Source organism: Gouania willdenowi, chromosome 17 (genome assembly GCF_900634775.1).
Source record: "Gouania willdenowi chromosome 17, fGouWil2.1, whole genome shotgun sequence".
Classification (NCBI taxonomy): Eukaryota; Metazoa; Chordata; class Actinopteri; order Blenniiformes; family Gobiesocidae; genus Gouania; species Gouania willdenowi.
The window spans coordinates 14388931-14401103 of NC_041060.1; the positions used below are offsets into that span (position 1 = coordinate 14388931).

The window sequence follows — 12173 nt, forward strand, 5'->3', positions numbered from 1 at the left end:
GAAATTTGAGGTTGGCGTTCTGTGTGTGAAGCACTTTATGATGAGTACTGTGATTAAGACACTTGAGCCATCTGTTGACTTTAATAATTTCTTTATTTGTGTTAGTGCCGTGTTTAATCAATCCATCACACAAAAGGTTGCACCCATCATCAAGAAGTCACGACCCCAGGAATATGGTGGATACGTTCTAATGCCTTTAAATAAGTAGACAGAAATTGTAACTTATTTTTTCTTTCATAAATTGCAAAATCCACCTTCATCAAAAACTCATTTTTCACTTAACAAACAACAAACTTTTGCAAAACATTTATTTAGATCATGGGTTTATTTAAATACAGTACTTCAGATTCAGACAAACATATAAAACAGTTATCACTGGCAATTTTTTTTTTAAAACAAAGATAAATAATGAATAAATTAAAAAATAATGCTTTGCAGAAGCATTTCTCATTGTTTGATATCAACTCATCCGTGCCTCTTTGCTTTTTTTAAAGCTCACAGCTCTGTGGTTGTCGTTTGTACAGTCTTGTACACACAGTGCATGTTTCAAGCCAAGACTCTGCCTTTAGCTATAAGTCTGTCAGGTATGTGCTGTAATCAACATGTCCTTTCACTTCAGCTGGGATTCACAGTCTTTGGTGGTAACTCCAAAACCTTGGCGTGAATCTCCTCTGCTTGAGGCATTTTTTTCCATCTGAACTTCTCCAGTCTCTGTTGTGCAACAGTATCGCTTTTCTTGAAGATCCGACTATATGCCTGTTAAGTGCTCTTAGCCTCTCTTTGCCTTTCTTGTCATTTCCAGGTACGTTGTGGATTTAAGGAAGCGAGGATAGCAGTCTTTTTCCATCAGGGTGTAGATTTTGGCTTGGGCCAGGTCGAAACAGGTCCCGTCAAGTTGTTCCATGTTGTCTTTGGTGATGGCTTTCGTCAGATGGTCCAGATTGACCTGAGGAAACAAACGTTGTTTAAATCTCATCAGCTACACAGTAGAAACAAGTTAAGTAATGAGAACCATTATAGTAAATATCTACCTCACGCGGAGCGTCGGCGCCAATGAACTCGTTGTAGATTTTCTTCGCTTTGGCAGGCATTTTTGAAGTCTTTGTGGTTCTGTAGTCTTCACATGCCAAGTAGAAAGCAATGTTTTCCTCACTGAACTCTGACACCAGGAATGCTCGGAACAGGCAAAGCCCATCTGAAGGAAAGAGAGAGAAGACGGTTACTACCTGCACGTCATCTTTCAAAGTGGACTACGAGACACTGAAAGACATTTCTTACTTTGGCTGGACAAAAGTTTCTCAAACGACTCCTTCCATTGCAGAGGCTCGTTGACATTCACCCTTTAAAGAAAGATGCCAATGAGTAAAACTTTGGGCGAATCAACAGCACTTCTCAGATTTTGACTTTATATGTCACCGAAGAGGTTTTTGAATGAATGTCTTACCTCAGTCCATCACTTTTTTTTGAATGAGCCGCGATGTTGTGATCAGACTTCTGTAGGAGGCTTCCAAACAAAGCCTTCAGCTCCTTTGCCCTGTGCAAAACATAAAATACATTCTTTTAAAAGAATTCAAATAAAAGCAGCTATCTCTGCAGATTCAACAAGTACAAGCACCAAACAAGATGTTAGAGAAACGCAAGAAGGCTCACCTTTCCAGGCAGGTGATAGGCAGAGATTCCAGTGCTCTGCACATGGTGAGACCTTTCTCTTCTTCTGCTTAATAAATCCAATCCAAAGGGGTTTGACAACTGTCTACAAGTTTGTAGACAAGTTTCTTACAGAACTCCAATTCTTGCAGTGATGGAGCATGTATGAGACGTAAGCTCTGTCTGCCTTCTCTGTGGAAGCATGAGTTTTTTTTATAGCGTGGTCCACCATGACATCACACCCACGAGCCAATGAGAGGAGACGTGTGGGAGGATGAGGAGACTCCTCTACACTGATTTTCCTCCAGACTACTTCCTCAGTGCTGACCAGCATTAGTGACACGTACAGTGTGAGTCAATGTGGTTACAGTTGTTGTATTGAATCCCTGTGGGCTTCAACTGAACAAAGAAAATCCCCATTTTGAAGGAACTCATTTTTGTGTCAAAACCTGAAACAACTTTAACACATTAAAACAAAAATACGTAAAAAACCTAAATTGGAGAACTGTAAATCATCATCCGTAGAGTTTGAGTAAAAACTTGTAACCAAGATAGTCACTCTCAAACTCAGAGTTTAACACACAACATGTAGTCAGTGTATCAGAGACTACAAAGATAATGCAATACAAAATCTTTGTATTCAGTAGTATTCAAACTTTGTAGTTCTTCTAAATCATTCCGATTTTTACATTAGCAAAGCTTACATAATTTCAACAGCAGTACCGCTTTTTAAAAAAAAATGTTTTTAAGGTATTGTCTATGTGATATTAAAAGGATCTGAATACTCTCCACTCACCGAATTGTTTATTCATCCCACGCTGTTGGGCTAATTGGAGTCTCTAAAACAAAACACAGATTTACTCCTACTTGGCTTTATGTTGGTATTTTTATTGTTCGGTTTTTACATTCATTAGAATTATTTAAAATAATTGTATCCATCCATCTATTCTCTGACCTACTTGTTCCTGTTTTCAGGGACGTGGTATATTTTATTTATTATATTATTAATATTTACTGTATATAAGGGCTTAACAGGGGATCCAGTATGAAATTTTCTTCTGTACGTCTATTTACTGATGAAGATAAATGACAACATAATATCCTTGATTATTTAAGTCCTGTAATTATTCATATTTGTTTAATTGGCTGCAGCAGTGCGTGTGTGTGTGTGTGTGTGTGTGTGTGTGTGTGTGTGTGTGTGCGCGTGTGCGTGTGTGTGTGTGATATTATGAAACATCCTGATTAAATGTATAGAATACATTACTGTTATCATATCCAAACCCCCCCACACCCCCCTACTTATCAGAAATTAGAGACAATATTTTTCAATCTTGGAAATGCCACTCAAACATTATGTATAATAATAATATCTAATTGCTTTTAGTTTAGTTTTCTCTTTTCTAAATAATATAGATAATAATAAACCCCAGTCGTTGTCATCTATTGTTGATTTGTTGTTTTCTCATAGGTGGTCCATGCAGGGTCAACTACAGGGCAGGTGCTGAAATTAAACAGTCAACCCTATTTATAGCTTCAGCATTAAAAATTCAATTGTTTGTTACAATCTATATTTAGACCACAGAGACAAATGGCTAACTGTAAACCCCACTAATGTGGAATGTCTCAATGACTTGTGCAGGAAAAGGAAAGTCAGCCAGCTTTAAGGAAAAGCTAAAAGTTCATTGAACGTAATCTGAGGCGACTTCCTCTGCAGTCAGACTCAAACAATGCTTGGTCCTCTTCAAAAAGCCCCGTCTGGCTGATGACAGCTCAGGATTTGAACCGGTGACCCTCTGATTAAAAAGTGCCACTGTCGCCCATTTAAACTGTAATAATGATCAGTGTTACATAGGAAATGAAAGGGAGTAGAGCAACAAAATCAGCTCTACTTTAAGTAATAGTTCTTTAGTGCAACCTCTGTAAGGCCACAGTGTAGGTTATTATTAACTATCTGGGTTAGGGACAATAGTCCAAATGGATGAAGGCTGTCTCTGCAAACACATAATTAATACAAAAATGAGCAAAGATGTGATATAAGAGGTCTTTGTGGTACAATATTGTTCTGAAAATCAGGCCAAGGTCTGAGTAACACGTGGATGCTGCTTTTAGTTGTTATGCTGCAAAAGAAGTGGAACAAACTGCCAGCAGAGCTGAAGACAGCATCCAATGTGAACATTTTTAAATCAAAGTTAAAGGCACTTTTTGTTCGTGTTGTTTTTGATGTAATGTGTTTGTTGATGATTTTAAATGTTTCTAGGTCGGCCTACCGCACACAAAACGCCACTCACTTTGTTCTTCTTTTTTTTCTTGTTGTTGTGTACATTAGTTAAAATCACTAATTCCTCTGTTATTCATGAACGGATCGGGCTGAAATTTGATAGGTATAATCTATGGATGTGACACTCGAGCCCGATTTTTGATTTGGGGCCCACGAGAGGCCTCATTTATTTGCAAGTCAAATATTATGACGGTTGGTGGTACCGATTCATTGGCACATACCAATATATAAATGGGGCCCATTACCGGGTACGTGTCATGGGGGCCCCTGTTGGCCTAATTTTTCCAATGAATACTCCTCCGTTGATTCTCGTTAGATCGGAAGGCAGTTTGGTGTGAATACTCTATGAATGATGAGACACCCGTTTTTTAAAATGGGGCCCGGGGGCCCACCATCCATTTCTGGTAATTTCCAAATTTATGGGAACATAGTCTTGTGATTTATAATTTCAAAGGTAATTCAACGTAGATAATGATTATACCTCACACAATTTGATTAGTGGCCCGTGGACCCACCCCCTTTTTTCGCCAATTTCCATGAAAGTCGTTTTATCATTTATATGTGAGTCAAATATTGTGACAGTTGGTGCTGAATCATTGACACAATCCAATATATGAATGGGGCCCATTATTTCGTATGTGCTACGGGGGCCCCAATTTCAAATGACTTCTCCTCCGTTAATGCTCGTTGAATCGGGCTGTAATTTTACATGGATATTCTATGAGCGGATGTCAGGAGCCTCTCAGAGACCTTTTTGAAAATTTCAAAATTTATCGGAACATACAGTACGTAGTCGTGTGATATATCGTTTCAAAGGCAATTCAACGTAGATTATGATTTTAAGTCGCAAAATTTGATTTGTTTTACCCGGTGGAACCGAGTAATTTGACTGAATTCTCGGGAACTTGGTACGTGCTATTTGGTGCATAGATGTTTTGCGAGCCAGGCCGTAGTTCATCAGAATTTGTTACTGATGATTTTAAATGTTTTTTGCTGCTGATTTTAATGTTTTTATTGATTTTAAGCTGTTGAATGTTTTCCGTTGCACTTTTTGATCCTGTAAAGCACATTGAGTTGCCTTGTGTATGAAATGCACTATACAAAAAAAATGGCCTTGCCTTGCCATGAATGGATAACTGGGTCCTAAATGAAACAAAATTGTGTCAAACACTGCCTTGCTTTTCAAAAGTCGTCACGTGTTTGTGAATCATAAAAATAATGAGGAAAAATAATCAAGTGCATAATCAAAGCCTTTTTGCTCTTTCTTTATGTACAAATGAATGGATCATTTTGTCCCTGTTTAATTAAAACAATATGATTTTCGGCTACCAAGCACTAGAAAGAACCACATGGCTCCACAGTTTGCAATGCATTCATTAAAAAGGTTGCAGTTAATTTGAAGACTTGTCTTCGAATAAGGGAAGGAAACTTTACCTAGAAAAGGCACAATATTTTTGAAGAGCCCATGAACTTCTTTTTTATAAACTGCAGCCTTATGTACCCATAGGAGGCACTTACAGAATAACATAAAGGAAAACAAAAGCAAAACATGTCAAACATTCCCTTTGTCAGATATTCAGTTATCTGAATCAGTGTTCCTGATCATGGTACCAGTCACCAGCAGGAGGTGCTGTAGAACCAGCTCACAAATCTGAACATAGAGAATCATCTTTTTTCGTTTATTTTATTTTTTTACATACGTTTGTTTATCCATTTATTCAAAATATTATTTCTGGATCAATTTCCAAAATCAACGATTCTCTATGTTCAGCTCTTTGAAGCTGGTTTACACCATTTTCTGTTGGTTACCTTTGTGAACAAAAATATCAACATATTTTGATATAGTTTTAGTTTTTGTTCACATGATTTTTTAAAAATTACTCACAGTTTTGTTATTGTCACTTAAGGGAATGTAGTAAATTAAAACTATCGTATATAAGTATATTTTAATTGAGTTTTTACTTGTTGATGGAATTTATACTATTTTACATCAACAACAAATACAGGTTTTTTAAAAATTATATATTTTTTGATAAAAAAACATTTACTTTAAAAAATGATTGCAGGTTATACTATAATATGCTTTATATAAAGATCTATGGTATTACCAATGTGAGTTTACTCTCTGTAATTATGACACAGAGGATAATGACGTCTAACCAATGCTAAAGTCTGGTTTCAAGCGTCTTCATCTTTTACATGCAGGAAGGAGGCCGACACAGTGGAATTCCCAGAGTCATACTTTTCCCAGCCGATGTGAGCCGTTATCTGGCAAATTCCCAAAAAAATCGTTTTTTTCCCTCCGTTTATCGTCTTCCTGTTCTCCCTCCACTAAAACTCGCATGTTTGGTGGTTATGTTTTGATCTTGCAGGCCACATAAATGATAGTCAAAATAGAGCGCCAGAGAAAGTTTTATTCATTGGATCACGTCTATGCAGACTGAAGGTAAGTTCGAGTGGCACCATCTGGCAGTGGACAGAGAATCCATCATCTGCATATTCAGCATGGGTTTCTATCGGACAGAGCAGGTGGAGACTCATTTAATGCATCCCAACTACGATGGCTACTGGCCACCGGTGAAGCACATGGCCGTATCTGTGCAATATCAAATGTCAGCTGGCCATCGAACATCTGGAGAAGCAGCAGCAGTGACAAATCAATGTTAAGTAGCCTGAGCCTTGACGGAATATTAATATCGACAGCACATGGAACAGATCCACAGTATATGCAGTCCTCCAGGATACATCCATCTGTCTCATTAGGTTTCTGTACCTGGCAGATAAAAAAGCTGAATGTATGTTTAATTCTAACACACTGCCAGGTATTAACACATGCATGGAGAGTTTTTCAGCCTCCTGCAATCAAAACAGCATATTTTTAATCAGAGAGTAAACACACTACTTATCAAATTACGTAGCTTGTTGTTTCATGCTTAAATCAGTTTAGGGTATATGTCCTTTTTCAAGGTGGTACACTACTTATAAAAAGCCACGTTATTTAAATGTTGTACTCTCTCTTTCTTTCTCTTTTCTGTGAATAATCAAAGAGAACAAGCTGAGAGAATAAAGAAGTACTAACAGTTTGGGTTTTCTGAATAATTCTCCACAGGAGGCTAATAAGTTTGCCCTCACTGTCACTAAAACAAACAGCACAGCAGCAGCAGCGCTAACGGTCCACCAGCAGGCCTTTGGCAGACACTCAGCTAATTGGGTACATTGCAGATATTCAGCGGCAGGCATTTAAAATTAGTTTTATAGGAAATGGTCGGCAACATTATACCCCACTGATGTTCCGACTTCTATTAGGAAAGCTGATGTTCTGTCTGGGAACAGGAGGTTAATGGGATGCTTGGAAGCAAGACAGAAATGTAGTATTCATTTTGACAGCAAAATTTGATTCAGTTTTGTTCGACTATAATGCAACTGAGTTTTAAAACTTAATTTTAATAAAAACTAGTACAGTGCCCCTCGGAAGTATACATTCATATAGTCGGGGTTTAAGTAGAGTTGCCAATTATGGCCAAATGTGTGTGTTTTTAAGGTTGGATGTACAAAGTGGTCTACATGCTCTGTATTTTAGTGTTATAAAGGGGTTTATTTGTGGGTGCGAAATCAAATATTGTGTGCAATTTCCCTGGTTTAATTCTATGGGACATGCACATGATAAATGTGTTTGTTTGTTTTTTTGTAGGTGTAGTTTTGTGCATTTATGTTGTAATTTTGTGTATTTTTTGTATAAATATTTAGTTTTGTGTATTTTGAGTCATTTTCATTGTTATGTTGTCGTTTGGTGTATTTTTTTGTAATATATAGTTTTTTGGAGTCATTTTGTGTTTTTTTTTTAGCCTTTTTGTATTTTTTTGTGCATTTCTGTTGTCGTTTTGTGTACTTTTTGTATAAATATTTAGCAAAATATAATTCAGTTTTGTTTGACTATAAAACTTAATTTTAATACAAATTTTGTCATCAGGACTATTTCAGTTTTTGTCTAGTTTTAACCTACTAAATCACTTTAAGATTTTAGTGTAATTTGACAATATTTTGATTTCCAAAAAATAAGACATTTCGGCCGACCTCGACATACTCAAGGTACTCGAAGTTTTCTTCATTGTACCTTGCAAAATACAATATAAATATGAGTCAATCACCTTTATTATGCATTTTTACAATCTGACCTTCAAAAATCTCATACATGCCTTCTTGAAATCTCTTAATCATTGAAATGATGAGGAACATTGCCTCCTAGAAATTAAAACAATAACAGAAACTCAAGGTTTACAGAACAGTAAATAATCATTAAATATCAATAAAGACTTTGATCTTGATTTTATGTAACTTTTCTTTAATATATCAGCAGGTTGGTTCACAATATGATGATATAAGTAAAAGTGTTTCCAAATTTACCAGATCGCAATTTGCCTGGTTTCCTATTGACGTTTTAGTCACAATTTACTTGAAGTTTTATACATAAGACTGACATTACGCTGTCATTATTATAACATGACACCTGTCATTAGCATGAACAAGGTGTCATGAAGGCTGTCATTAAATGTCTTTTGTAACCCTAACCCCTAACTCTACGTTACCCTAACCCTTAACCTTAACCCCTAACCCTTCCTAACCCCACTACCCTTAGCAAAAAGTAGTATACTTGAAGTTCATTTTATTAAGTATGCTTGAGTATAAGTATGTACTTGTAGCGTACTAGAAAGTATATATTCTCTGCATTTAACCCATGGTGCCCAGGGAGCAGTTGGGGGTTGAACAGTGTTGGCCCGGGTGAGACGTCACTTGAACCGGTGACCCTTCCATTACAAGCCCGCTGTCCTTAACCAAGTTAATGCAGTTGAGCACACAAACTATTTACTGTAAAATATTAAACGCCAGCACTATATGGTAAATGGACTTGATTTATATAGCGCTTTATCACCACACTGAAGCAGTCTCAAAGCGCTTTACATATCAGCGCATTCACCCAATCACTGTCACATTCACACACCAGTGGGACAGGACTGCCATGCAAGGCGCTAGTCGACCACTGGGAGCAACTTTGGGTTCAGTGTCTTGCCCAAGGACACTTCGACACATAGTCAGGTACTGGGATCGAACCCCCAACCTCTCGATCAGAAGACGACCCTCTACCACCTGAGCCACGGTCGCCCATGATCTTGAACATGTATGTTTATAACAGGGGTAACACCTCAAAGCAAATGTGTGTAGTGAAAAACTTTTTTATTCTGCTAAATGTAATGTAAGCACAAGTCAATGACTTGACCTCATTCTGTATTTGGATAAAGATATACTAAATATTAGTACTTTGTGGCAGAAAGAAGTAAAAAGGTATACTAATGTACAAGTATAAGCTTTAGTATTAAAGTACAAGTGTAAGTCTAAGTATTAATGCACTTTGTCTTAGACTATTCTTTATACTATCAGTATAAGCTAAGTATACTTCACTATACTTTTCTTCAGTATATAAAACATAGTATATAAAAAAGTACACTTCAAGTATACTGCCTCAGTTTTAATAGAAAATAAGTATACTTGTAGTACACTTGAATAAACTACTTTTTGCTAAGGGTAGATCCCTCCACCTAACCCAAAAAAATGCCAACATAGCTCTAAAGGTGTCATAATTTAGCGAAAGGTCTCATCATTTAGCAAATGACGTTTAATGACAGCTGCACACGCAAATAATGAGATCTAACCATAAGATATATATTCAGTGGGACCCACATACTGTAGAAACGTGGCTTTAAGATTATAATGATATATATAGTGGACTGTGAAAAATACAGTATGATTATGATACTGTATAAGATTTATCAATAACATCAGTATGGAGGGTAAAACCAACATTAACTTTTCCATTGCTTCCATTACTACAGTTGGCAAATATTTGTCCACTTTTCAGCTGTGCCGCACACTTTGGAGGTCAGAAGAATGAGATTCTGCGACAGACCTGTTGAAAGTATCTGAGCAGTCACATCACTGAGTGCAGTCTGCTTAGCAACTCCTGAGAGGGGAACTCTACGTTTTGCTTTTCACGGAAAAACATCGTCTCAGACTGTGATGCGTCTTCTGCCGTAGTCTTCACTTCATTCTGTGAAAAAGCTATTGTTTTGAAGACGAAACATCTAAACGGGGTTCAACATAGAAGTCTTTATAAACCCAATGATCCTGTCCCTTATATTTCACACCACCGTACCCATACCTAGGAAGTGCTGACGATGCACTTATGTTGAATGGAGAAAAGATAAATCATTTCTCAGAGACAGGACAGTAACATATTGTAGTGGTTTGACTGGCAGGAAACCAATTTAAGGATAGACTAAAAAGTTATTGAAGAAAACTCATGAGAAAGATAAGGTCAACGCTCAAAACATACCAAGCTGTTGTAATGATAATAATAATAATAATAATAATAATACATTTTATTTGAAAATCAGCACCTTTCAGGTCACCCAAGGTCACTTTACAGTGCATAAGAAAACCACAACAGTGCATAGTATAAAATCACAATAAAACTTAAGCTAAAACAGTATAAAAACAACAGTAAAAGTGAAGCTAAAACACAGAGACAGGGCAGGTACAAACAATATGTAAACAAAGAAATAAAAAATTTATGTACTAGATGTTATGTTTTTATCTGCATTACAGTGTGAAATGATCAGCACCAGACCAATTATATCTGTGGCAAAGCCTTCACTGGTTTGGGTAGTTTTTTTCTTTTGTTTTATCAGTGAAAGTATGACTTCACGCATGATGGGGTACTCTTTCAGTTGTTTTGGTTTTGTTTTGTTCTTATTATCAGTGTTTTTGTGACATGTGTTTAGGCTTTACTCCTGCATGTTTTTTGCCACTCTGTCTTGTCAGTGTGTGTATATAGACTCAGGTGTTTTCCATCTCCTTATTACCATCCCTCACTATTTAAAGCAGTATTTAGAAACTGAGTGTTTGATGTGTCATTGATGAATGTCTTTTTGTGCCTCGTTTGTTTTTGTCTTCATAGAACTTTAGTAGGGTAGATTTCTTGGGGTTTGTGTTTCATCACCCACTTAAATGGCCCAATTATTACTTCTGTAGTCACAGTATACCCTAAATAAAGCAAAATAACAAAAACTATTTATTGTCACCATTATTGTTGATCATTCAGTTATTTTCTCAGTTTGAACTATTAAAGGTGGGATAAAATATTGTGATATTAAAACATCACAAGATGGATCATTGAGGGTATCATGAGATCGCCATTACAGACCAGATATTTATTTATTTTTTATTATTTATTTAATATATATTCTTATTGATTTATCCAAAGTGTATGTAAATATATAGTTATTTTTATACTGTTTTTATTTTTTACTGCAGTTATTTTTGTACTATTTTCCTTTCCAAAAATATTGTATCATATTGAGCTTATAATCGGCGATTGTATCCTATTGTGAACACAATGCATCACGCCACCCCATATTAACTATACTGAACCAGCTGTGTAGAGGGTGCCAAATGTAAAAACTCGGTCACTGTGTCATAGCTGACACATTTTGAACATTTAGCTCACTTTTCTCACATTTAGCAAAGTTTTCTTTCATTTGAGACCCATTTATTTCAAACAGAATGTTCTATATCATCGTTAAAAATAAATAATAAAAGTAAAATGTTAAATGTAAATCTAAATGTTAAATCTAAATTGTTAGGGTTGAGCATTTAGTGATTTTTCTCAGTTTCACGTCTAGGTGTCGTAGCTAAATAATAAAACGTTATATACAGTACCTGTCTGTCAAATCACATTTGCATTATTTTGAACATAGATTGGATGAAAGATTACAATGTACCAGGCAAAACTTTGAAGTAATTCAACTTTAATGTTAGTCTTTAACAAAAAATAATGTCCTTCGGAGTCTGTCTCCAACAAAACCTTTTGAATTGAATTGAGTTGAATTTTTTTTTGTTTTTGTTTTTTGCGTTGAGTCGCTGTGATAAAATTTTAAACTATTTATTTTTAGTTCTATAAGCTACTGGCTGTATACAGCAATCTCACTACATCTTTACAGGTGAAAAAATAGCTTGGATTTATGTGGCTTTGTTCAGTGAGACTTCAAAGCATGTTACAAGAACCATTATTTATTCACAGCAGCCATTTACATCAGTCATACCAGTGGTGGTAAGCTACATTGAGAGGAAATTTCATGAGCCCCCCCCCCCGACACCCCCAGAAAGGACGTCAGTCTATCGCAGGGCCAGGCAT

General features: G+C 36.3%; 1 protein-coding gene across 1 annotated transcript; it reads right to left on the minus strand.

Annotated features, from left to right (window-relative positions):
• Positions 1 to 245: 245 nt before the first annotated feature.
• Positions 246 to 1818, minus strand: rgs5b (regulator of G protein signaling 5b). The gene is made up of 5 exons (XM_028472901.1): positions 1651 to 1818; positions 1445 to 1534; positions 1279 to 1340; positions 1032 to 1195; positions 246 to 946 (listed from the first exon to the last, which is right to left on the minus strand). Exons 1-5 carry the CDS (start codon positions 1692 to 1694, stop codon positions 770 to 772), a joined length of 537 nt encoding a protein of 178 aa, XP_028328702.1. The 5' UTR covers positions 1695 to 1818; the 3' UTR covers positions 246 to 769.
• Positions 1819 to 12173: the final 10355 nt, after the last annotated feature.

Bases quoted from the DNA above. Each gene is read 5' to 3' on its own strand.
- rgs5b (XM_028472901.1), bottom strand. From the start codon at position 1,694: ATGTGCAGAGCACTGGAATCTCTGCCTATCACCTGCCTGGAAAG. The intron at 1,535-1,650 runs GTGAGCCTTCTT...TGTTTTGCACAG, and splicing joins CCTATCACCTGCCTGGAAAG to GGCAAAGGAGCTGAAGGCTT. The intron at 947-1,031 runs GTAGATATTTAC...TTGTTTCCTCAG, and splicing joins GCGCCGACGCTCCGCGTGAG to GTCAATCTGGACCATCTGAC.